The 27,948-nt window shown below is 44.2% G+C and overlaps 1 protein-coding gene across 3 annotated transcripts in view; it reads left to right on the top strand.

Moving 5' to 3' along the window:
- Positions 1–27,542, top strand: part of DCC (DCC netrin 1 receptor) — a 1,219,041-nt gene extending 1,191,499 nt beyond the window's left edge. For all 3 annotated transcript variants that reach the window (XM_073681315.1, XM_073681325.1, XM_073681306.1), the window contains exons 28-29: positions 14,145–14,287; positions 20,531–27,542. In XM_073681315.1, the coding sequence (XP_073537416.1) occupies positions 14,145–14,287; positions 20,531–20,620 (233 nt within the window). In that variant the 3' untranslated portion in view covers positions 20,621–27,542. The remainder of the gene's footprint in view (positions 1–14,144; positions 14,288–20,530) is intronic.
- The last annotated feature ends 406 nt before the right edge of the window (positions 27,543–27,948 follow it).

The raw sequence follows: 27,948 nt of genomic DNA, 5'->3' as shown, positions 1-27,948 counted from the left end.
ACATTAGTCATTGACATTAGCCCACTCCTTAGGGACCTACCATCTGTCAATGTCATCGACTCCGTCAAGTCACATTTCCGGGTCGTAAACTTGTCAGACTTCCCCCACTCCCAGTGGTCAGTTGAAACCCTGTCAGGTCTCCCCCGCTCCCAGCGGTCAATACAACAGTGTGACTCCACATGGTTCCGTCCTCTATTGGGTCGATTGTATGGGCCACTCAACCCTGAGTTACTGGAGGTCTCACTACCTCCAAACCCACTCCCAGGACATCTTGAAAGGTCCCTAACCTCAGCTGTTCTGATATTTAGGGAGCCCTTTCTCTGCTGGTCTCACACTCTCTAGACGGCTGCCACCTTCTGCTACTCAGATGATGCTGTCTATCCACTCGCAGTCTAGCGAGATTCAACTTTTCCACCTCTCGCAGGTAGGTCACTCGGTACTCCACCAGCATGCTCATATCTGCAAGACTTTCTTCCGTTCCTACAGCGTAGAACGACACCATGCCGTCTTCATCCGGCATCCAGTCCCGACGATCAAGTGGACTGCTTATTTTTACCACACCAGACTTCTTCACCATCATCTGCATGGCTCGGCCATTTCTCCCAATGAGCTCTCTCACCAGAACACTAGGCACCCGGATGACCTCTTCTTGCAGACTGTGAGCCTTTCTCATCAGCTCCAGTTGTCTAGTGGCTTGCTCCGTCTTCAACCGTAGAAACCGCTTCGTGCGAATACATCGCCAATGTATGTCACTCAGGATCGCCACCCTCTTCACTGTGACTTCAGTCATGGACAGGACCACCAGCTGTCTAGCCTCTGAGGTCAAGTACACCTTACAGGCTCCCACGGCCTTCTTAAACTCCTCATGCACGAACTCACGGGTGCATTCTTCCCTCAAGTCCTCGGGTACATCTACGAGGCACTTGTACCGAGACGTTTCAGTCTCACCAGTGGTTTCCAGACGATCAACCAGCTCAGGTTTCAGGGACAACTGACTTCCAGCTTCTTCACCCTGGATGCTTCCCCTGAGCTGACTCACAGCTACAACTTCACAACTTTTCATCTTGACCACCTCCACTTCACCTTTATCTTCCAACACCATACTCTTAGCTCTCCTCAGGTCCACCTTCTCATGGTCTAAGGGAGTAAGTGCAACTTGTTTGCCTTTTCCCTCCTCCAAGGAGACCTCGTTCACCACGTGACACTTTGCTAGGCAACCTTTGAGCTCTGAAACTTCTCCTTCCAGCTCAGTTACTCGCCTCTCAGCAGTCCATCTCTGAAGCTCTTCCTGCTTCAACTGATCTTCCAGCAGCAGAGCTCTCTCAGACCTCTCCGTCTCCAATGCGCCCACTCGGCTCTCAATAGCCAGTCTCTCACGCTTCTCTTGCGTCCACTGGGCTTGTAGCAACTCCTTGAGCTGCTTGATCTCGGCTCCGACATCCACCGAATCCGCCGAGCCCACATCACTCGAGGAGGTCTCTGCTTCATACCTCCCATCACCATTGGTCAACTCCTGGCCCTGGTCTGTGGCCTTTCCGATGGATTCCTCCATCTTCTCTCGCTCAGCTTCCATCTTGCTGACTGTTTCCTTAAGGTACATCTCCGCCTTCTGGAGAGTATCACAGGACATCTGTAGCTCCTTCACCTGAGCTTCCAGATCTATGGTCTTTCCTTGGAGATCATCATTCTCCTCGCGGATATCTTGCAAAGTGGTCTCAACCACTTGGCGCACTTGCTCTGCATCCGCCTTATCCTCCTCTAGTTTTTCCTTCACCTTGAGGAGATCCTCATAATCTCTCTTACTCTGTTGCAGTTCCCTACTGCGTTCATCACACTCCTTCTTGGAGTCGCACAGCTCCTGGTTGAGCTGTTTGCACAGTCGTTCTAGGATTTGTTCATGTCCAGAAACTCCATCCTGCCGTGCCTCCTTCTCAAGCTTCAATTGCAAAACCTCTTCCTTGATTTTACGGCGGTCCTCCTTAATTGCGTGGAACATCTCCTTCCACTGGACAACTTCCTCGTTGCTTCCCTTCAGATCTCGCTGTAAGTTCTTCACAACCTGGCAGACCCTCTGCCGTTCAGACTCCAGGCTCCGCTGGTCTGAGGACACGTTTTCCAGGTCCATCACCTCCTCTTCTGCCTCTGAAGGAGGATCCACACTTGACACAATAGCACACACCATTACATTTTCTTTACTTTCACTTTCAGCAAAGAGTACAGGAGCAACCTTTTTGTGGCCCATGCGCCGTCTACGACGAGAGGTGGACTCTCTCCCCTTGTCTAGCCCCTCCTGACTGACCTCTCCTTCTACTTCCGTAGTGTCACTGTCAGCTATGGGGTCTGTGTCACTCCCCATGATGTTGTGGACTACCAGGTCACCTCCCACTTTGACTTCACCCCCTTCCACTGGAGCTACCCCGTTATCAACGGTCACATTGTCATTTTTAGGAGGTACCCACCCACAATCATCAACAATTTCCAGTTTTTTACACTCCACACTCTTGTGAAAATCCACCCCCTTTTTAGACTCTGCCCCCTTTTTTAACAACCACACCTGTAAGGGAATTTTTACAAAAACATCAGCGACAGTCTTAGGACTCAGTTCATAAGATCTCTTACCACCTCCCCGAGCACTCTGGGACAACACGGGCGCCCCCGGAGAGTCCATAGAATGGTCCACCGCCGCCATTCTATACGGTGCCCACAGCTCCTGCGGTTCCCGCACCATGTCCAGTAAGAGTTTCTCAAATACCTGCTCCGGTCCCAACTGGCCCTTCAAACGCTCATTAGCTCCAGACACCTCTGTTGCTTTGCTCACAGCCATCACGGTACACTGTTCACACTTGAACTTCACCGCTCTCCCCGAAAAAATTTTTGTGGCCCCGCTGAGCCACCGCAAAACAGGATTTGAGTGCGCCGTCAATCTTTGCAACCCTGCCGAGTTGCAGCAAGATGCTTTGAACTTCATGAGCCCCGCCGAGCCACAGCAAACCAGGTTTGAGTTCGACGACAACCTTCACAACCCTGCCGAGTTGCAGCCAGATGCTTTTGACCTTCGTGAGCCCCGCCGAGCCACAGCAAACCAGGTTTGAGTGTGACGACGACCTGCACAACCCCGCCGAGTTGCAGCCAGATGCTCCACCACACTCGTCGACCTGTACAGTTGCTCCCAGCAACCAGACTGCAATTGCCCCTAGCAACCAGACTGCAATTGCTCCCAGCAACCAGACTGCAGAGTGCCCCTAGCAACCAGACTGCATCTGCCCGCACTCTCAAACCACATGTAAGGCAGCGCTACTTATTATCTTGGGAGATACTCGCTTCGCTGCATCAATCAGTGCACACCAGCCATATTTCTCGGTATTTCTCAATTCAGCAGTTTATTAACTCCATAAACCGTAGTTCACACACATAAAGTCCACGAGCCCAAGTGGCAGACCGGCCCACTTGGCTCTAATTACAGCCTTCTGCAAGGTAATACTAACACAGTGTCCATATAAATGTCCATAACACAAGAGTATTACCTTCGCCGGCTTCAGCTGTAACAGTCCTCTTTCCTACGCCACCGCTGTGGCTCTACGGTTTCCCACACGTGGTCTCCAGCCGTCACTCCCTTTAAGGTTTACTGGCGTATTACATATATCATACCCAGGTTTCACCCTCCAGGACGCTTGTGTGGCACTCCGAGGCTTACTGGCATCCCCCACACTTTCACACAGGGATCCAGGCTTCACCTCCACCGGAGTCCACCAGGCCTCTTGTGTGGCACTCCTAGGCTTACTGGCATCCCCCACACTCTCACACAGAGATCCAGGCTTCACCTTCACCGGAGTCCACCAGGCCACTCCAGGCCTCACACGAGCGGTGTTCCCCCACACACACAGGGAACAGCCTCGTGCCTCTCACACGGTGCCCACACAGGAGATCCCAACACACAGGAACTCCTACACACCGGAACACACCCCCACAGAAACACACAGGGTTTATATATACTGCAGCGCACACACACACACACACAGATAGGACCTTAACTGTGTGCATAAGGACCTGTGTGATGTCACGGTCATGTGACCAGTCAGTTAAAGGGGAAGGTACATGGTCCTTCAAACACACTGAACCATTAAAGGGATGTCTGCTACATCACACCATGTTCATGACAATGTCTGGGGTTTCCATCTGATAAAAGGGATTTAGACAGATCGATTGATCTCAGATGGGTAAATGGAGTCCAAAATATGAAAATGATATCACTCAGGGGCCTTTGGGGCACCAGGGCCCAGGTTTATCTGCCATCCACACAGTATAATGCCCCCACATAATCCTTCATAGAGTATAATGACCCCACATAGTCCTCCATACAGAACAATGACCCCACATAGTGATGCGCCCCCTGGGCCGTGGGGATACCCGGAGCCGGGCCTTGTAGATGCTGGGGGTTGTAGTCACCGTGGCGGCGACCCGGTCCCTGACCCAGGGCGGTCAAACCAGGGTAATCTATGTTTATAGGTTATATATAGTCCGACTACGCCACCTGTGGAATGCGGTTATTGGGAACCGCCACTGCGGAGCAGTCCACTGAAGCTGGTGGTATGTGCAGCAAGGTGATGTAACTCCTCACAGGAAGAGTGTAGCTTCAGGGCAGCGTGTAGGGATGATGGTGCAAGGTGTCACGGTGCAAAAATAATCACAGAGTCCACACGATGCAGTCCCAGATCCTTTACTCACGGTTTTAGCAGTTCCACTTACAGGGCCAGTGTAAGAGCCCACGGCGTCCTGTGCTCACGCAGTGTGGGGCCCGGTCGACCCTCAGGTAACTCCGGAGTATTTTGCAGGACCCCCTTCTGTGTGTCCTTTCTGGCCTCTTTCCTTGTACCTCACACCTAGCGGCACCTCTGTCCAGTGTCCTCGGGCCTTAGTGGGCAAAGTATGTTCCGTCCCCTGGGTCCTATGTGGCTACTTTCCTAGTGGCTGGTGTGGACGGCCTGCTGTACTTAAAGTCCTGCAGCCTCCGGTTCCCAGTTGAGCCCTGTAGTCTCTGCTGGTTGAGGGACCTGGTTCCCTTCTTCTGGCCTGACCCCCCTACCTCCTGGCAGCGGCGGGCGTACGGGTGGCTTGCTGCACGGCCCGTACCCCTGGGGTCCCTTCTCTCCTCGTCCTGGAGCCTCCTTCAGGCTCAGGCCTCCCGACTAGGCCCGCCTGTGGAGCAGAGCTCATACAGAGCCTCTGCTCCTGTCACTTCTCCTCACAACTCCAACTCCTCACTCTCCACTCTCTCAACTCCCTTGAACCAAGATGGTTCCTTCCTTTTATACCTCCTACTCCAGTGCTCCCTGGATCTACATCCTCCACCCATCCACTACTTAGTTCCCCCTCTCTAAGTGGTTCCTCCCCACTCCAGCCAGGGATCAGGGACTGTGCTCTCCCGTAGGAGCAATCTCGCCCTGTCCCCCGGAAATGTGGTGTAGTGGATGTGGTGTTAGGGTCCTGAGCCATACCCCTTCCTTACCTGAGAGTGAGATACCACACCTCTGGGTGAGATGCAATACCTCTGTGGCGACCGAACCCTCAGGGGCGCCACAATAGTCCTCCATAGAGTATAATGGACCCCACATAGTGCTTCATACAGTATAATGGGCCCACATATAGCTCCATAGAGCTACATACAGTATAATGGTCCCCACATAGTGCTACATACAGTATAATGGCCTCACATAGTGTTCCACAATATAATGGCCTCACATAGTGTACCATACAGTATAATGGCCCTACATAGTCCTCCATACAGTATAATGGCCCTACATAGTCCTCCATAGAGTATAATGAACCCCACATAGTGCTCTATATCGTATAATGGTCCCCACATAGTGCTCCATACAGTATGATGGCCTCACATAGTGCTTCATACAGAATAATGGGCCCCACATAGTCCTCCATACAACATAATAGCCCCACATAGTGCTCTATACCATATAATGGGCAACATAGTGCTCCATAGTGTTCCATACAGTATAATGGTCCCCACATAGTGTTCCATACAGTATAATGGCCCCCACATAGTGATCCATACAGTATAATGGCCTCACATAGTGCTCCACAATATAATGGCCTCATATAGTGCTCCATACAGTATAATGGCCCTACATAGTCCTCTATGCAGTATAATAGGCCTCACATTAAAAATAAATAAATACTTACCTCTGCCCATTCCCCCACTGCTCCAGTCTTTTCATGGTGTTTTCAGATCCTCTGCACATCTTGGTACAGCGGGAGGGGTGTAATGACATCATCGTCCCTAAGACGTGCACTAAGACATCAGATGCAGAGGGGGAATGATAGGAGAGAGCATCCTTCTCCATCATTGCTTTCAACTGTATCTGCATCAAAGATGCTGATACAGTTGAAAGTGCGATGCCGGATGGAAGTGCAATGCCGAACGGGGGACCTAATATACCCAGATATACTCAGGGGACCCACCTGGCGTCGCAGGCCAAATATACTCACCCTGTAAGTCAGATTGGGCCCGGAGGCCAGAGTTTGACACATGTTAGCTAGACTAAAGCCAAACTCAAGGGTTTCATAAATATGGTATCAAGAAAACTGATTTCATCACAAAGGTAAGGTTTCCAGATTTCCAGAATGTGAGCGCTTTAGGGAAAACTTACATTTCCTTGTATGGTGTATGGTGCCATAATAAGAGAGCCAAATGTTGGACACATAACACTTCCATACAGTTAACTAAGTAACAATACTCGCCTTTACCCATTAAGTTCAGTGGTGTAACTAGAGTCCGATGGGCCCGCTGATGTCAGCTACTGGCCTCTCATTGGCCGGCAGCGTGTATTGCAGCACAGGGAACTGGCGGGTCTCTGCGCCACAATACATTTCACCTGAATGTGCAACCGCAATCATTATGCCCCTGATTAAGTTGCTCCTTACATCACCCTCTCTATTAAAAACTGATTGTTATGGGCTCATTTGATGAGGTGGGTTCTCTAAGCTGTAGGTCAGGGTGAGCAGCACAGACTGGAGGCGAAGATGCAGCAGAAATGGCAGGACGTGGATCAGAGGAGGCCATGACAGCAGAAGGGCAAGTGAAGCTAGAACCAGTAAATACTGCTGGAGAACCGTTACATACAGGAACAGCAAAGAAGTATTTGAAATCATGATCTTGCAGTAGAGGTATAGTTAACCAGAGGAATAGCAGAGGCGTATTTGCAATCAGGTACTTTAATAGCAGAAATTAGCATGTTACTATTAGCTTGATTCAGCAGAGGGTGATGACATCAGAGATGCTTGCCAAATTACAAAGTGACCTGGCGAAGACTAGTACAACCCCTGGCAAAAATTATGGAATCACCGGGCTCGGAGGATGTTCATTCAGTTGTTAAATGTTGTTGAAAAAAAGCAGATCACAGACATGGCACAAAACTAAAGTAATTTCAAATGGCAACTTTATAGCTTTAAGAAACACTAAAAGAAATCAAGATAAAAAGTGTGGTACTCGGTAAGGGTAATCTTTTTCAGACGAAGCAGAGGGAAAAAATTATGGAATCGCTCAATTCTGAAGAAAAAATTATGGAATCACCCTGAACATCCTCCGAGCCTGGTGATTCCATAGTTTTTGCCGGGGGTTGTACAAAGGTATCCATCCATAGGTCAAGGTAGCAAGACTCGGCACTTGAGCCAGGACAGGGAAAGAATACTCATGCAGTTATGGCCAAACGAAGGGGCTGAGCAGAATAACTGTGGACCCAAAAAACCTTCAGCCAACAGTTATCTTAAGTGTATGACCACCTTAAAAATTTGAAGTTCTCCATAATTGTTTAATGTTTTTGATGTTGGTGAAGACTTTGCAATAAAATTTGGACAGTAGAGATAAGCGGATCAGGCATAATTCTAATTCGCCTGTTTATGCATTTTTTCTCAATAGAAATTCAATTCTCTGTAAATTTAATGTTCCCAATTATGCTCTAGCGTTCTTTCCAGATCCCAGAGCAAAATAAACATAATAACTAAAAAATAAAAAAATATATTTAGACCCACCCTCCGTTTACATCTCTGTTGCCTTTGCTACTGACTGGCACCCATCCAGTCCTCGCTGCATGTTCCATTCCCCCGCCTCTTGCGATGAAATCTTCAGTCCTCTCACACTGTGCTGGACTTCCGTCAGGACGCCCAGGAGGTTTCATTGGAAGTCAATAGATTCATGATGTTACGGAAGCCTGACACATTGCGCGAGGAACGAAGATTCCATCGTGAGCAGTGGAGGATTGGAAGATGGGATGATGACCGGACGAATGGTGATGAGGAGCGGAGCGGCCAGAGAGGTGAGCAGTGAGTATAAAGATTTTTTAATTTTTTGTAACCTTTATTGGCCCTTTGTGGTTCAGAAAAAGCTGTCCAACGGCTAAATTTGTGCGGAAGCAAATTACAAAAAATCTGCATTTTGGCAAATGCGAATTTTTGTAGAATTCAACTCTAGTCGAATTTAGTCACTCATTTCTAGTGGAGAGAAGGGACAATATAAGACTCTTTGATCTTTCTAAGTGTAACATACTATAAAAGCAAAAACAAACAGACTAAAACTTATAATGTTCAAATTATAAGATGAGACAATTCCCCCCAAATGTACCATTATAATTAGAAGAGCCAAAGGTTAACGTCTAAGAAAATAACCAGCAACAAGATGGATGAGTACAATCACAGAAATCATAAACCTGTCAACGAGGAGCCTGAAGACCCAAGCAGTGTACAGGATATTCTGGAGAAGCACTCTGCAGATTGTGGTAGTAGCAATCTCAAAAATAAGAATAAAAATACGCAGGCCTTATTGGACAAAGAACAATCCTGTCCTATATTCTGCTTGGTTAACAATATTAAAAAATCCATTCATTTTTTTGTAGTCATGGGATTATATTTCACACTCGAACCTTCCGATTAACTTAAATGCTAACAGTAAATAATAAATAACAAGAAGCAACACACGTTTCTTCCACACACGTTTCTTCCACACACGTTTCTTCCACACGTTTCTTCCACACACGTTTCTTCCACACACAGTTTCTTCCACTTTAAAGTGAAAGAAATTGCCATGGCCATCTTCATTTTATGTTTTGTCGAACCGCAACTTTAAGAAAATACATTAAAAAATACTTCATCAAAATTGTAATCACCAAAACACAAAAGGTAGTGGTCTTACTAGAGTCTGACAGGCCCTGGTGCAATATTTGGACCTGGGCTCCCACCTGCATGTTGGTCTGACGTATTGGCCCTTATATCGTTCTAAATCCTATAAAGACAAATATCTTACCCTCCTCATAATGTAATAATGTCTCCATATTGTACTATTTTCACCCATCCTGGGCCCCTTCCTGATATAATGTCCTCCCCTCTGAGCCCCTTCCAGTAATAGTGTCCTTTATCCAGTGTTCCTTCCAGTCATAATGTTCCTTCCAGTGATTTCAACATGTGTGCTATGGGCTACGCATGACATGACTGCTATGTGCTGCCTGTGACTGATACATCTATGTCAGCTGCCGGCATCTGATTGGTCAGTGGCATATATTGCATTGTAAGTGTTAGGCGTCGGGCGGTTGCTGGACCTGAAATTGGGTCAGAATCATCTGTGGTCTTCCATGCTGGTCCAGCTGGGGCAGATGCTGCTTAGCATCGCCGTCGGTCCCAATGCCTAGCCAGTGCACGAGAAGTACAGGCTGTCTCTCGGGTCCTTGTTCCTAGTAGTGTTAAGCATAGGTTGTGGAGGGGAACAAGGGCTGCTACAGCCTAAGTCCAGGATGCACTGCACTGAGCATGCCCGTGACATGGCGGACCGTGATTGGTGCTTTGGTGTCAGCTGATCCGGTGACCTGGCACCGCCTCATTGGCCGCAGGTGACGTCATCAGTAGTGTGACCAATAATGCGATGGTGGGCAGGGCTTAGTCTTTAAATAGCCCGCCCACAAGCATGGCGGCGCACTCTGATCATTGAGCTAAGGTTGTGTTCATGTGTGGACGCTTGTCTGTTTGAGCTCCACGTGCTCTCTTGCTGCTCTAGCTTCAGACAGGCAGGTTTAGCTTGGGATAGTCAGTCTTAGCTGAAGGGAGGCAGGTAGTTCCGTTTGACAGTCTGACTCCGACAAGGGGGTCGCTATACACCCCGAGCAGACTGTGGACTCCGTATTCCTGGCACCGCCTGTTAACCACGTGGAGAGTTACTCCGCAGTCCGGTCGCACACCGGCTGGGAGCACGTATACGCCGGCGTGAGTCACACACACTTCTTAGTGTCTGCTGCGTAGCCTCTGTGCAGTTAACAGGGCTACGGCTACGTTATTTTTCGCACATCTCTCTTGCAGTTAACGGAGATAGTGCGAATCCCTTTTCCCGTCTTGGTGTGCAGTAACACTGGAGGGATAGATATATTAGTTGGTTGTTTTACCTTCTTACCCGGAAGGTGTTCGGCCGCAGTCTTCTAGGCTGCATCGCGGACCCCGGGTTCGGTTGCTTTCCATTATTAATAAAGTTTTTTGCAACCGTGCCCATTACAGTAAGGATCCAGTGGGTCTCTGCTCCGCAATACATTTCAGCTGAAATTGATGCTGACGTTGGCGGGCCCCCTTCCCACACAGTCCTGGTTGTGGTCACACTATGTGACTGCGATCATTACGCCCTGACAAAAGGATTTGCTATCATCACAAATGAACCATCTGCATAACCCATTAACTGTTAACTCGCATTTTTATTTGCGAGACACTTACCCACCTTCTAATAAAGAGGCCGTGACCAAAACAATATAATAGGGAAGAAGGGAGGGGAGACAAGGAACCAGTCTTCAGGATGGATAAGATTGACAAGCCCAAAGCCCCCCTACATGTTCTTTTATACAGTAACACGGGGTCATATGGCATTTTTCTAACCCATTGACTCACTGGAGGCAAACAATGCATATTTGCTCCCTTGCAACGACAGCTTCAAATAGTAGGATCCAAACAGTAACTCAACCACCTACCTACCATCACTATCCTAACCCCACTCTACCCAACAACCAAGAGAAATCCAGGCAATTCTTGGCAGGAAAATCTTCCACCATAACTGTTCTTAGGAGATAACAGGGATTTTCTTGGTTGTCCAATAATTCCATGGGTTCCATGTAGATCCTTCCATATTCTCTAGGGTTCTTCTCTTCTTCTTTTCCCTAAAACTCATCCAAATATGACTGATTTTCCAGTAAATAGTACCCTCTTATGTCATCGCTGATTATTTGTATGTGGTAAAGCCTGGTCATATGTACTATCCATAGCTTGATGATGTTACGGATCCGGGTGGTGGAACCTCTGTGCCGTTGTGCAAGGAGGGACCCAGAGGGGCGTAACTAAGTATCTACTCAGACCGACCCTGGTCGTACGCGGCTAACGACTCCGTGACCAGGGAGGGACCGAGCAGAGGGACCAGGTGCTACTCTGGGGATGACCTTGTAAGAGAGCAGGTGGCTCCCACGGGTCAGAAGACAGGGACTGACCGGTATAGCGGGTGGGCACAGCAAGCAGGCAGAAGTCTCTGGGTTAGCTGACAGGTGGTCACGGCACGTGACGGCGGAGCAGGCTGAAGTCTCTAGGTTAGCAGACTGGTGGTCACGGCAAGTGACGGCAGGAGCCTCCAGATAGGCTAGCAGGTAACAGGCAGGTAACAGGCAGGTGCTTCCTGGTAAGCAGGCGGGCTTGCCCATAGACAGACTGGCGGGTTGAACGGAAGACAGACTGTCGGGCTGGAGAGTAGTCAGGCTGGCGGACTGGAACAGTAGTCAGGCTGGCAACTGGACCTGAGGGCTGAAGCAGAGGTAAGAATACTTGTGCAACAACTATTGCTCGGGCACCTCCATTTTGGAGGAGGTGCCTTATATATGGGAGGTCCTCCGGCTATTGGCCGGGGACTCCATAGGACGGCGCGCGCGGCCCCTTTAAGAGAGAGGGAGCGTGTGTGCACGCGCCCTAAGCACAGTGCCCGGGAAGCTGCACGTGCCGGCAGCAGCAGAAAGAGGAGCAGGGAGGTGAGAGGGACGGCGTCTCTGCCTGGCAGGGGGCAGAGACGCTGATGCTACAGATGATACTATTTGTATGTACCATAGCCTGGTCCTCTGTACTCGCTATAGTTTGGTCATTAGTACATGTACAACTTGGCAGGGTTGCCAACTTGACTTTTTTTTTTTCTGGACAGCTTGTCCAAAAATTCCTTGCAGACAATGTTTTTATAGGAAAACCTTAATAAATCATTATAATTATTTATAAGTGATACGTGTCTACCGCCCAGAATTCTGTTATGAAGACACCAGCTGCATTGACTAATAACTGTAAAATGATGATAATTACAGTCAAAACAATCTGTATAGCTTTCTCCAGCTTCAAAGAAATCATGGACACCTTCAAGTTTATTTAACGACAGTGCCCTATTGTTACGGACAGTCCTGGAAATTCAGGACAGTTGGCAACCCTGTAACGTGGTCATTGTACGTGGTATAAACCTGGTCACTGTCCCTGGCACAGCCCGGTCAGTCTACTTTGTATAACTTGCTCGTTTTTACCTGGTATAACCCGGTAGTTGGTCTGATATAGTTAGCATTGGCTACTAAGTACCCCCGTGAGTTGACGGATAGCAGCGTTTGCTCCGTGGACAGTAATCTTTCCAAGCCGTGTTTGTTTTCACAATGGCTGGTTGCCGGCTGATTTCCTCAAGAATTGGATGTTATATATTGGCAGCCTACAGTCTTCAGACCAAATGGCAGCACAATCTCATTATGTATTTATTCCCCATTTCACCCCCCGCTGCTTACTATCCTGCTCCTAGTAATTAGTTGGGATGACAAGCGAGCGTTCTTGGCACGCGAGCTGCGGTACAAGTTGAATTAATTCCCTTACTTGCAGCGTCTTTTGCATTGTGACATTTTACTTTTGCCAACGGAGGAGAGATAATAACCGGCGTAACTCCAGTATTATATGAAATAAGCGCCGATCCTCAGGATCCTTCACTGCGGTGATACGCCCGTTGTAAATGTTACCATTTAGAGGCCTTATCTCATTATTTTGCCCTCCGAGCGGTTTGCACTTTGCACAATTACACAATTAATTTGTTGCCACCAGGTTTGCTGACATCAGCATCAGAACTAAATAGGACGAGCTAATAAGTGATGAAAAAGCATGCCTGTGATTATAATAAAAAGGGTATTATCATCATTAGCGAGATGGCTGCCAGCGAAAATGCTAAATGCTCCGATTTGCATATTTTAGCTGGGATTTATGCCTTCATAATACATTCAATAGACTCAATAGCCATCATTTATTACAAGTGTCTTACAGTAAAACAGTCTTTATAGCCCAAAGCAGCTAATCAGAAGTTAGCGTTTATTTTACCACAGCAACCAATCAGAGCTCAGCTTTCATTTTAACACAACAACGAAACATAACTTATCTTTCATTTTACCAAAACAACCAATCAGAGCTCGGCTTTCATTTTACCACAGCAACCGATCAGAGCTTGGCTTTTTTTTTTACCACAGCAACCAATCAGAGCTTAGCTTTCATTTTACCACAGCAAGCAATCAGAACTTGGCTTTCATTTTACTACAGCAACCAATCAGAGGTAGACTTTTATTTTATCACAGAAATCAATCAGAGCTCAGCTTTCATTTTACCAGAACAACCAATCACAGCTTAGCTTTCATTTCACCACAGCAGCCAATCAGGGATTAGCTTTCATTTTATCAGAGTAACTAATCAGAGCTCAGCTTTTATTTTTCCATAGCTACCAATCATAGTGCAGCATTCATTTGAGCGCAGGAGTTTAAGAAATGAAAGCTGATCTCTGATTGGTCACTATTGGCTTTACCAATCAGAGTGTGATTTCACTGTGTATACTAAATCTGCACACTAAAAAAACAATTATAAGTGGTTTTTTTTCACAATTTCCTGAAAAAGATGATGATAATGGACAAGGGCCCACATTTGAAATTTTGCTATGTGGCCCCATAGTTATCTGAATTTTATCACATTTTTTTTTTTTTTAAACGTTGAAAACCTCTCTGAATACATTTTCATAGAAAATACAATGCAAATGCTGATTGAACAAGTTGTCTTTTTCTCTTTTTGGCTTTTAGGGGCCAGTTTACCCAAGCCACAAGTGAAGACAGCGTCACTGGGACTGGCCGGAAAAGCAAGATCTCCGCTTCTCCCGGTATCGGTACCAACCGCTCCAGAAGTATCAGAGGAAAGTCATAAACACACAGACGACCCTGCCAGCGTAAGACCCACTTCTGATATTCACATGGCTGGAAATAACACTGATGGAAGACCTTTTTGTCAGAAACACATTGTAGGAATATAGAATTTATCACTTCGTTCTCACTGCTTATTGTCATCCACCACTAAGTGATCTTTCGAAGACCATTCAGCCATTGGCCAAGTGTGTAGAGTCTGCAGTCATAATGGGAAAAGATGAGAGGACCTGTGGAAGTTTGGGTTCTGGAACTTCTCTCTCTCTCCTCCCTGGACTTCGAACTGTAAAATGGACTTCCGGGAGAAGTCCATGATCGGAGTTCAGCACCGGTAGTATCCGGTACGAACCCCAAACTTTACAGTTCGGATGGGTTCACTTATCTCTAATAATGGACCCTTACTTATCAATAGGCCCAATAGACTCTATCCTATAAGAGATCACATGAAAAATAATCGTTGAGTGGAGCAGTATCCCAGATTATAAATCAGAGCCGAGGAAGTTGAAGTTTCGCCTTCTTTATTGGCTTTATGAACAAGAAAAGTTGGAACGTGTAGGAGAATTTTTATTAATTGACACGTTGTTTTTTTGTTTGTTTTTTTCCATTTAGCATGATAATTAGTGTTGAGCCACCCCCGTAGTGTTCGGGTTCGGTTCATCGAACACCGGGATGTTCGAGGAACTGTTCGTCGAACTGTTCGTCGAACACCTTAGAACACCGTCGAACACCGTTAAAACCAATGGCAGGCAAACAAAAACACATAGAAACACATAGAAAACACCTGCAAAGGTGTCCAAAAGCTGACAAACTGCTCAGAAGACACTCTCTTTAAAAAAGCCGGCCGGCAAATTCAGCAGCGGCATACACCGGTACCCGACAATTTAGACAAGAAGGAATAGAGCATCACACATAGATTAGATAGATAGAAACATGTCAGTCACACATATAAGAAGCACAGTGACAGTGTTGGTTACTGCACTTGTCATTTAGTGTAAAGGATTTATTAAAAAAAATATTAGTGTTTTCATGCACCGTCTCTTTAAAAAAGCCGGCCGGCAATTCAGCATCTGTACCCGACAATTAAGAACAGAAAGAATAGAGCTTCACACATAGATTAGATAGATAGAAACATGTCAGTCACATATATAATAAGTACAGTGATAGTGTTGCTTACTGTACTTGTCATTTAGTGTAAAGGATTTATTTAAAAAAATAATAGTGTTTTCATGCACTGTCTCTTTAAAAAAGCCGGCCGGCAATTCAGCAGCGGTACCCGACAATTTAGAACAGAAAGATAGAGCATCACACATAGATTAGATAGATAGAAACATGTCAGTCACATATATATGAAGTACAGTGATAGTGTTGGTTACTGTACTTGTCATTTAGTATTAAAATAAAGGATTTATTATTAAAAAAATTGGCGTGGGGTTCCCCTTAATTTTAGGCTCTAGCGGAGGTTAAGCAGACGGCTGGGGCAGATGTTTGAAGCCTGGGAAGGGGGTAATACCCACGGAGCTTCCCAGGCTACTAATATCAGCCCCCAGCTGAATACATAGCCTTTACTAGCTATTAAAATGGGGGACCCCCCCAAAAAAATGACGTGGGGTCCCCCCTAATTTAATAGCTAGCAAAGGCTAGGCAGACAGCTGGGGGCTGATATTAATAGCCCAGGAAGGGAGCCATGAATATTGGCCCCCTCCCAGGCTAGAAACACCAGCCGTCAGCCGCCCCAGAAATGGCGCATTCATAGGATGCGCCAATTCTGGCACTTAGCCTCGCTCTTCCACGCTGCCCTGGTGCGGTGGCAGGGGGTAATAGGGTTGGGGTTGATGTCAGCTTATAATGCCAGCTGACATCAAGCCCAGGTTAGTAATGGAGAGGCGTCTATAAGACACCCCCATTACTAACCCCATAGTCAAAGTTAAAAAAAAAACAAACACCCAGAATAAAGTCCTTTAATTGAAATAAAGACACAATCCTTTATTGTTCTAAATTAAACCATACTTACCATCACGCCCATTCCAGCTGAAGCCAACGATCTCCTGCAATAAAAGAAAAATAATAAAGCAACCTCATCCTTACCTTTCCATGGTTCCCACGACAGCTTCAGCTCTGCTACATCGAGATGACAGGCTGGACCGCAGCAGAACGCTGCCATCCAGCCTGTCATCCCGCAGACACTGAGAAGCGCAGGCTTGCTTGCGCTGCTCAGCGTCTCTCTGTGCCGACATCCAGATGAGCCGAGTTCATGTCCAATGAACTCGGCTCACCTCATGCACGTCACTGACAGCGTGGGAAAATTCTCACGCTGAAGCGCTGATTGCAGGAGAATTTTCCCACGCTGTCAGTGACGTGCAGGAGGTGAGCTGAGTTCATTGGACATGAGCTCACCTCATGCACATCACTGACAGCGTGGGAGAATTCTCCTGCACTCAGCACTTCAGCGTGAGAATTTTCCCACGCTGTCAGTGACGTGCATGAGGTGAGCCGAGTTCATTGGACATGACCTCGGCTCATCTGGATGCCGTCACAGCGAGACAGTGAGGAGCGCAAGCATGCCTGCGCTTCTCAGTGTCTGCGGGATGACAGACTGGATGGCAGCGTTCTGCTGCGGTCCAGCCAGTCATCTCGATGTAGCAGAGCTGAAGCTGTCGTGGGAACCATGGAAAGGTAAGGATGAGGTTGGTTTATTATTTTTCTTTTATTGCAGGAGATCGTTGGCTTCAGCTGGAATGGGTGTGATGGTAAGTATGGTTTAATTTAGAACAATAAAGAATTGTGTCTTTATTTCAATTAAAGGACTTTATTCTGGGTGTTGTGTTTTTTTTAAATACTTTACTAGAAATTCATGGTGGTCATGTCTAATACTGGCGTGACCCCATGAATTTTGGGCTTGGGGCCAGCTGATAATACCAAGCTGGCCCTAACCCCTTTATTACCCAGTGAGCCACCGCACCAGGGCCCTGGATGATTTGGGTACAGCGCCAGAAGATGGCGCTTCTATGAACGCGCCATTTTCCGGGGTGGCTGCGGACTGCAATTTGTAGCGGGGGGGGGCCCAGAAAGCTTGGGCCTCCCTGCGCTGCAGATTCCAGCCCCCAGCTGCCTAGTTGTACCTGGCTGGACACAAAAATAGGGCGAAGCCCCACGTACTTTTTTTTTAATTATTTCATGAAATTCATGAAATAATTAAGAAAAAAAGGGCTTCCCTATATTGTTGTGTCCGGCCAGGTACAAATAGGCAGCTGGTGGTTGGGGGCAGCCCGTTCCTGCCTGCTGTACCTGGCTGGACACAAATATAGTGCGAAGCCCCACTTCAATTTTTTTTAATTATTTCATGAAATTCATGAAATAATTAAGAAAAAAATTGACGTGGGGCTTCGCACTATATTTGTGTCCAGCCAGGTACAGCAGGTAGGAACGGGCTGCCCCCAACCACCAGCTGCCTATTTGTACCTGGCCGGACACAACAATATAGGGAAGCCCTTTTTTTCTTAATTATTTCATGAAATAATTTAAAGAAAATTGACGTGGTGCTTCGCCCTGTTTTTGTGTCCAGCCAGGTACAACTAGGCAGCTGGGGGCTGGAATCCGCAGCGCAGGGAGGCCCAAGCTTTCTGGGCCACCCCCGCTGCAAATTGCAGTCCGCAGCCACCCCGGAAAATGGCGCGTTCATAGAAGCGCCATCTTCTGGCGCTGTACCCAACTCATCCAGGGCCCTGATGCGGTGGCTCACTGGGTAATAAAGGGGTTAGGGCCAGCTTGGCATTATCAGCTGGCCCTAAGCCCGAAATTCATGGGGTCACGCCAATATTAGACATGACCACCATGAATTTCTAGTAAAGTATTTAAAAAAAACACAACACCCAGAAAAAAGTCCTTTAATTGAAATAAACACACAATTCTTTATTGTTCTAAATTAAACCATACTTACCATCACGCCCATTCCAGCTGAAGCCAACGATCTCCTGAAATAAAAGAAAAATAATAAAGCAACATCATCCTTACCTTTCCAGGGTTCCCATGACAGCTTCAGCTCTGCTACATCGAGATGACAGGCTGGACCGCAGCAGAACGCTGCCATCCAGCCTGTCATCCCGCAGACACTGAGAAGCGCAGGCTTGCTTGCGCTCCACAGTGTCTCTCTGTGAGGGCATCCAGATGAGCCGAGTTAATGTCCAATGAACTCGTCTCACCTCATGCACGTCACTGACAGCGTGGGAAAATTCTCCTGCACTCAGCGCTTCAGCGTGGGAGAATTCTCACACTGAAGCGCTGAGTGCAGGAGAATTCTCCCACGCTGTCAGTGACGTGCAGGAGGTGAGCTGAGTTCATTGGACATGAGCTCACCTTATGCACGTCACTGACAGCGTGGGAAAATTCTCCTGCACTCAGCGCTTCAGCGGGAGAATTTTCCCACGCTGTCAGTGACGTGCATGAGGTGAGCCGAGTTCATTGGACATGAACTCGGCTCATCTGGATGTCGTCACAGAGAGACGCTGAGCAGCGCAAGCAAGCCTGCGCTTCTCAGTGTCTGCGGGATGAGAGGCTGGATGGCAGCGTTCTGCTGCGGTCCAGCCTGTCATCTCGATGTAGCAGAGCTGAAGCTGTCGTGGGAACCATGGAAAGGTAAGGATGAGGTTGCTTTATTATTTTTCTTTTATTGCAGGAGATCGTTGGCTTCAGCTGGAATGGGCGTGACGGTAAGTATGGTTTAATTTAGAACAATAAAGGATTGTGTCTTTATTTCAATTAAAGGACTTTATTCTGGGTGTTTGTGTTTTTTTTAACTTTGACTATGGGGTTAGTAATGGGGGTGTCTTATAGACGCCTCTCCATTACTAACCTGGGCTTGATGTCAGCTGGCATTATAAGCTGACATCAACCCCAACCCTATTACCCCCTGCCACCGCACCATGGCAGCGTGGAAGAGCGAGGCTAAGTGCCAGAATTGGCGCATCCTATGAATGCGCCATTTCTGGGGCGGCTGACGGCTGGTGTTTCTAGCCTGGGAGGGGGCCAATATTCATGGCTCCCTTCCTGGGCTATTAATATCAGCCCCCAGCTGTCTGCCTAACCTTTGCTAGCTATTAAATTAGGGGGGACCCCACGTCATTTTTTTTGGGGGGTCCCCCATTTTAATAGCTAGTAAAGGCTATGTATTCAGCTGGGGGCTGATATTAGTAGCCTGGGAAGCTCCGTGGGTATTACCCCCTTCCCAGGCTTCAAATATCTGCCCCAGCCGTCTGCTTAACCTCCGCTAGAGCCTAAAATTAAGGGGAACCCCACGCCAATTTTTTTAATAATAAATCCTTTATTTTAATACTAAATGACAAGTACAGTAACCAACACTATCACTGTACTTCATATATATGTGACTGACATGTTTCTATCTATCTAATCTATGTGTGAAGCTCTATTCTGTCTGTTATAAATTGTCGGGTACCGCTGCTGAATTGCCGGCTGGCTTTTTTAAAGAGACGGTGCATGAAAACACTATTATTTTTTTTGATAAATCCTTTACGCTAAATGACAAGCACAGTAAGCAACACTGTCACTGTACTTCGTATATATGTGACTGACATGTTTCTATCTATCTAATCTATGTATGATGCTCTATTCTGTCTGTTATAAATTGTCGGGTACCGCTGCTGAATTGCCGGCCGGCTTTTTTAAAGAGACGGTGCATGAAAACACTATTATTTTTTTTGATAAATCCTTTACGCTAAATGACAAGTACAGTAAGCAGCACTTTCACTGTACTTCGTATATATGTGGCTGACATGTTTATATCTATCTAATCTATGTGTGAAGCTCTATTCTTTCGGTTCTAAATTGTCGGGTACCGGTGTATGCCGCTGATGAATTGCCGGCTTTTCATGTTTCACTGTGAGCACTGTTCCCATCGATTTGGGCAATCACTGTAATGCCACAACCACCATGGCTGTGGCATTACAGTGAGTGGCAGACAATCCCTGCATGATTGGTGCTCTAAATAGCGCCAGACATGCAGGACACGCTTTTGGTGCACGAACAGTTATCGAACATAACCTCGAACAGCCGAATTTTTTGCAAATCGTTCGGGTTCGTCGAACAACTCGAACACCGCCCAAAACAGCTCGAATTTGAGATTGGCGAACAGTTCTAGTCGAACACCGCTCATCTCTAATGATAATTCAACAAAATTGAAAGTAGTATTTAAAAATATGATTATAAAAAATAAAATAATTATAAAAAAATATATATATATATTTTTGTCTTTACAGGTATACGAGCAAGACGACCTAAGTGAACAAATGGCAAGCTTGGAAGGTTTAATGAAGCAGCTCAACGCTATCACAGGCTCTGCTTTTTAACTGCATCTGAAAAAAAATAAAATAAATAACTCTTTTTGCCACCGGCGGGACCTGGAAACCATTGCAGAGCAATGCGCTTTAGCTCCCTCTGAATGGCAGCCAAGGAGTTAATCGGACAGCCAGGAATGTTGCAGCATACCAGTGTTTCACAGTCAATCTTTGCCCATGAAAACCAATGGACGGACCCACAGGCCTTTTCCAACCATGGATTTAATACTTGCAAGAATTCTCCCGACCCGCTCATTGACTCATCTCCACACAACTGCTTTATCTGTTCCTTGTGTCCACAGAAATCAATGTAAGGATTTTGTGTCAAAGGCTCTTTTTGCTGGAAAGATGAAGCGACGCTTCAGAGGCTGAGAACGTCATTATGTCAGACCCGCTCTATAATTCCAGCCTCAAGATATATTTATTGCTAAAATCAAAAGTATTCTCATTCCACGTTCATTATTTCAGGGTTTTAAGAAGGGTGTTGTATTTAATAATTTAATTTTTTATTTTTTTACACTAGTTGTACATTTTTTTTTAGGTAGAGAGTTTATTTTCAACACAAAGAAATGTTGTAGTATAGATACTTAGGAAAATGTAAAAAATAAAATCACGAAAAGAAATGTAAAAAGACCAACAGTTCCATAATCATGATGTACAGATGATGCAGATCGCGTTGCATCGGATAGTTCTCCATTATATTAAGTATTGTTTTCCCATTTGAAGAGGTAGAAGAACCTCCAACGATACTTTCCACAAACTGGCGCATTGCTCACCTCCTTTGCCTAATAGCTCATGCATGGAAAGGAGGTCTCCGCACTCGTGTAACTCTCTGAAGGTCCATAGGACTCCATATGTACTAAGAAAGTATCACCTACAGGCACAGTTTCTATATGGGACCTCCTGTAGGAATTCAAGCTCTCTGCCAGCAGTTAGGGTACACACAGGCACTGGGTTCTTATGTTAAATAGTGCAAGATTTATTATACTTCATGAACCTCCACAGAGCTCAAATGACTATAAACAACAGTCTTTTTCCAGCACAAACGAATAACAAAAAAGTCAACAAAATATTTTAAAATGGTCTCACCCATTCACTTTTAAATTCACCTCTCAGGCTCCGGCAGATACTGTCCACCCTTAATGTTTTTTTCCCTTCTCCAAACACCACAGACACTGCAGAGCTAGCCCAGCTGCCTGTTATTAGATGAGAAAACCACGGGCTGGAGTAAATGGGAGCGAACTTCCCCACCCAGGTTCTTTTGGTCGCTCCTATATCCCGGACCCAAAATCCGGTCCACAAAAAAAAATCCTCTCAGTAACCCATTGTTACTGGTTTACTTCCTTCCAGGACTTACATCACCAAGGCCAACCACCTCGGTGAGGTGACACATACCTGCCATCCAGTACTTTACCTGCTGCTTCCCTACACTCTATACATATGCAGTCTCATTGAGCATGAACCCATTTTTTCTGTTTGATACATGGAATTCGACAAGGAAAAATCTCTTAATGCTTCTGCATGAAGTTGGAGATGTACAGGAAAGTCTTTATGCATATCTATAAAACCCTTATTATGCCTCCGAAATAAAATGGCGCCATAGGACATTGTGTAGTTTAAGCCCCTTCTGAACTTTTTGAAGGTACAGCAAAACCCAACCATATTACCTTTTCAAAATATTCCTATACCTTTGGAAATGTCAAATGTTAAGTAACTTGGATGTATTATTGAGTTCTGTAGGCTTTCTTACATATATTGGAGAAGGCACAAGAGTTATTTTGGAATTGGCCCTTTTAGGGCTCTCCTGTTTGGTCACATTGATATCTGTATGCCTTTACTTTAATATGGAGGTACAAAAAAGTCAGAAAATGACCCATCATATTCCACATTGGGGATAACTGCTTTTAAGAAAGGCTATCTTTGTAATATGGTGCCATATGGAAGCATCGTATGGTGTGAAATTGGACAGATAGCTCAATCATGTGCATGAAGTTTAAAGATGGCTTTACAATTTCAATTGCATTTGGCAAAACTGTTCTTCTTAGAAAACTCCCTACTCTTTTCATCCAAGTGTGCACGTGCTTTCAGTCTAGAATTGTTACGTAACTCCTTCAAAAACAAAGGATCAGAGATGTTGAAACATGCCCAATCCTTTTTTCCCATATATGCCAGAAAAAACAATGGCCAAACCAGTCCTGCTGAAATCAACCAATCTGACAATATGTACAACCACGTAAAAAAACGATAAATTGTATTTATCATCATGATTATTGCATAATTCTTGGTTATGTGAGATCAAATAGTAACCGAGAAAACATTTTTCACATACGCATTATACCAACAGCATTGAATCTATTTTGCAGTTGTCACCAGTATACACAGATGTCGACCAAGGAGAAGGAATTCTGGAAAACAATTCTTTGACCTCAAACGTTCCTCTGGTTATGATTTATGTCTGGTGCTCGACAGTAGCGATGAAGCACAGATGAGTGGGTACAGGGCACTGTCTGTTATCTTCTTTATAAAATTGATACTATACATCATACAGTGACTACTGGCACACAGTATCTGAGGTTTCGCTGTTTCTCTGATCTTTACATCCAGTTACATCCAGTTGTGTCAAAAGTCAGATAAATTCCATTCCACCGGTACAATTGGAAAAGTTGCAAAGACCAATTCCATCGGTAACTTCTTCTATTGGAGGATTGTACACTTAATTATTAGAACTCGTTAATCATTTCACTTTTACATTAATTTGTTGGAAATGTCTTCATTATCACATATAATAGCTGCCATGTCATAGAGTCAACTAAAATCCAATTTACTAAAACCAATTGCAAATGGTACCAATTTTGAACTGGCATTGAGCAAATTTCAAGGATGTACTTGTGCAACACGTAAGTCTCCCCATGATACCAATGTCGTATTTACAAGAGTTGTCCATTTTAGACAATTTTAATGCACCCTATTAGGGAATTCTGAATTAATAGAGAGGGAATTCTCTGTTCAGGATTCTCATCTCTTGGCTAGATTGGAAAGTAGTTACAAAGAACATCTTTAGCTCTGGAGGACCTGGCTGGTCCGAAACTCTGAAATTCTTTATTTCCCCTGTGGTGGTGCTGCAGGAAAACAACACACTGATTGCCAGTTTTCCTCACAGATTACAGCTGATCACTGGGGTCTCAGCAGAGGGACGCTTTATAATCGAAGCTTTCACATACCAAATAAATATGAATGGCATTACCTACCTTAAATACTTGACTCTGACACTCTTCCTTTCCGTTGCACATTGTTTTTGAAAGATAGTTCCACCTGGACAATGAAAATTTTTGAAAAGATTACATGAATTTTGAGCAGCTTCCTCTTTTTCCCATGAGTATAATATTTAGATTATTTCTACGTTTTTCTAAGGAAGGTATTAGCCCATATCATCAATACGTAACAGGGTTAGAGCTGGAGTCTTGAGGTCGAATCTGTTCATGGCAACGTCAATGTACATGTCTTGCCTATACTAGGGACTTCTACTTTTTAATATTTTTTATCGAAGGATGATTAACTTCCTATAATATTGGCCCCAAATTTCCCTTCCTAAAAGAATTTAAATTGTATAAGATGCCCCGACTTATCTTGGCATGACATATATACAAAAAATATATACTTAAAGGACTTTTTCAAAAATTTTACTAAAGTGTTTTTAAGTGTTACATATCGCTTTCTCACGAAACCCATTACGGCACTTTGCCAGAACCAGAAGTGATGACATCCAGTTCACTGAGTCACCTAATCAAGCATCAATACAGTGGCCTCAGCAGTTGGGTACCTTTATGGTAGAGACAATATCACTTTTGATCTCAACAGAGTCCATCGAGTTTGGAGTAATAAGAAGCACATTTATTTTTTTGGGCACCTCCTTTTTTCAGAAGGTCCAGTGAAACGTATATTTGTCATGTCGCAACGATGACATCAGTCCAGGCTCACAAATAAGAAGAGGTGCTGGCTCATGTCAACAAATAGGACAAGCTACACAGGGCTCCGATCTAGCAGCCATGAACTACAAGCATGACAGCTGGATCAGGGTCCTGCGAACCTTTTTGCTCAACTCTCCATTGTGGCCACCGGACCAGTGTCTTGTGAATATTGTTGCCTTATTCTACTATGCAGATAATGGAAGACCACATAGGATGTTTTTTAGTCGGATGGTGGAACTATCGGTTCAATACAATTTTTCTTACCTTCATGATAAACATTTTAACCACCATGACCTAACAGTATTGTAGATGACTAAGCTAATAACGGAGCTACGATGACACTGACCCTCATTTAGGACATCAGTTCAGTATGGCATATTATTGGCTTCCTCTACGGGAAAAAGTAGAGTATCTATCTACCTCCAATTGGTAGCACTCGTGACATTTACTCCCTCTAAAAAAAAAGTTGGCTAATAATGAACATTTCAACCACTATCTTAAGAATCCACCCGTTCTTCACAATCACAAACTTCATTTACAGCTCCAAAAGTTTGTATCATCCCAGAAAAACACACAGAAACTTTGCAACACCTAGATAATTAACCAAGAAGCATAAATAATTTTGTAATTAATCATCACATTGATTCATCTTTTTCTCTATGTGCAAAATTGTCTTTTTCCCATAGTGACTGATACAATATTTTTTGTCATTTTTCTACTATAGCGTAGAGTATTAAGCGGAGAAAGATCGGTTACTATGTGGTACCTCACAGTTGTGCACATTTCATTGAATAATTAATCAAGACGCTTGGGTTTTTCTATATTTTTCACCCTTTTATTGTCATTTTTTGTGAGCACTGAATGTTGTAAACTTGTTTCAACCTGTTGCCGATCACCCCTCTTTTTTGTCCTCCTGCTTGTTGTATTGCAAGGATGTACATGCTCCGATCATTACTATACTATCGTGGGTCATATGTCACAGTATGCTGCACGCTTTTCAGAGCAAGGAGAGCAATGTGGTGAAAAAAAAAATTACAAAAAAACTCAAAAAAACACACAAAAAAAAACAAAAACATTTTTTTATAACTGTAAAATAATTCTGCCAGTTCCAGACTTTGTGAACTGGTTTGGGAATGGGATGGGGGTGTGCTTTTTTATAAGTATTATTTAATTTATTCTTTAGATTGTTCCTTTTTAGGTAAATTATGATAAAATTGGTATCCGCTATGAAATAGCTGAGCTTGGCTTTTGAAACTGATGTACATTTCTTATAGTATTTGTACAAATGTTTTCTTGGGCTCCAAAGCTTCTGATTTTTATTTCTTACTTTATTTTTTTAATTTCTTTTATATTCTTGTAAGTCTTTATGAAATATGAAATCAATTCACTAAAGATTATCCATTTGTTAGGATTTTAAGATAAAGTTAGAATATGAGCCAACGTACGTTTTTCCAAAATTTCAAAAACATTTTGCAAATTGGCAAAATGATTCTTAGTAACCGCTTGGTTTTGCATACAAACAACATGGTTTTTTTTTTGCTTCTCTTTTTGGAGTAAAAGTTTGAATTTTAGGCATTTTCATTTAATTGCCTTTTGTACCATTTTCCACCAGTTCTTTGAGTTTTCAAATTCTTTAGGTTTTCTTGATAATGTAGGTCTGATTTTCATTATCCAAATGCTTTTAGCCAATTCATCGTTTGTGAGTTTGTCCCAAAATTTATGTGCAACGTTACTCCGCACTTGACGAAATGGGCCTAAATGTTTATCTTATTATGTAATTATGGCCTCCAAATTGTTTTAGGTTCACACTTAAGCCCTGATTCATCAATTGCGTGATTTTTTAAACCCATTTTTCTGGTCTGTCTTTCTTTTTTTCGCTGATGAACGTTGCTTCAAAATCATTAGACTGCGGTACAATGTTAAGTTTGGTGCCAATTTTTGGCTCTTTGGCTTTTTTGTGCCTTTTTAGAGTAATATGTCTCACAATCTTTTCAATAAGCTTCAAAATAATGTGTATTAGTTTTCAACTGTGCAAAACAGTAAAGAAAAATGACTAATTTTGCATTTCACTATGGCAAAGGAGTAGCCTTATGCAAAAATTTTGCAACATTCCAAAAAATTGCAACATATCTGGCTAATGAAAACTATGCCCACATTGTCGAGCAAATCCCATAAAATGACGTGGACTGAAAAACGTAAAAAAGACACAAAAGTCGTGCAAAAATTAAAATTCCTAAAATACAAACTTTTACTCCCAAAAAAAGTGCAAAGAAATGATGAATCTGGGCCATAGTTGTTGTTTTTTTTTTAAAGTTTTATGTTGCCTGTAGGGGAAATTTAAAGAATAATACAGTAATTTTGGGCCCTTACATATTTAAACTGAGCACCCTTTATCCATGAAGCACAGCGGAAACTCTTTGGTGAATTGAACATGTTACCGGATGATGTCTTGTCCTATAGACTAGTGTTTTTGGATATTTTTTTTTTTTTTACGTTTTATTTTTTCAATTTTATTTTGCGCCTTAAAATGTCTGAGTCTTACAAACCCTGAAAAAAAAACTTGTTTAAGAAATAAGAAAAGAAAAAAAAAAAAAAAACATTTGTAAATACATGTCTCAACACAAGGTATTCGAGAACCTCTGTGTCGGTCCTACTTTCGGAAACTTGTGTGCGTTTTACTGGTTGTACATCTCTTTATAAAAGAGCCAAGTCAGTTATTTCGGATACGAACCATCTCCACATGGAAAGAAGAAGTAGTAGAATTTCTTGAATTGTTAACCAAATTAGATTAGTGATTGCAATATTTAAATGTCAATTCTGTTCTCCTACAGGAAACTTAATAACTTCTAGTTTAAAATTGACTGTTTCTACACACAATCTTGTATACTACTTCAAGGAGAGAAGGGTTTTTTAATGCACTGTAGAACAGTCCCATCTTCATCTTTTTATAGAAATGTTACCCGATGTTGCATTCTTTTGTTTATTGAATAAAGTTTTGATACAAAACAGTTTCATCGGCTTCAAATTGTTTTATTGCGTACCGTACAGTTGAGCAAAATATGCAAGACACTCTAGAATTTATTATATTTTTTTAAATTCTTTTTTATTATATTTTAATTTTATTTATTCATAAAGTGGTTGTCTCATTAGAAGAACCGGACATGTTTTACCTGCAGTCTGATATGTGGACAGCATGGTGTAGAGAAAGAGAAGCGGAGCAGAATGATATACGGGTTTGTTGGAAAAGATTCAGTATGCACTGACGCTCTTGACCGTACTTTTGGCACAAGTACGAACCAATAAAACATTGGATCGTACTTGAACAAATGTTATTCTAGGGGGCCGTGCACGTGTCTGACTTTTTCCTTGGAC

The sequence above is a fragment of the Phyllobates terribilis genome, unplaced genomic scaffold (genome assembly GCF_046119375.1).
Source record: "Phyllobates terribilis strain yellow unplaced genomic scaffold, ASM4611937v1 Scaffold_1__5_contigs__length_1240528914, whole genome shotgun sequence".
NCBI classification, from domain to species: domain Eukaryota; kingdom Metazoa; phylum Chordata; class Amphibia; order Anura; family Dendrobatidae; genus Phyllobates; species Phyllobates terribilis.
Note: the sequence above shows the minus strand (reverse complement) of the source record. Positions and strands in the feature narration are given on the sequence as shown.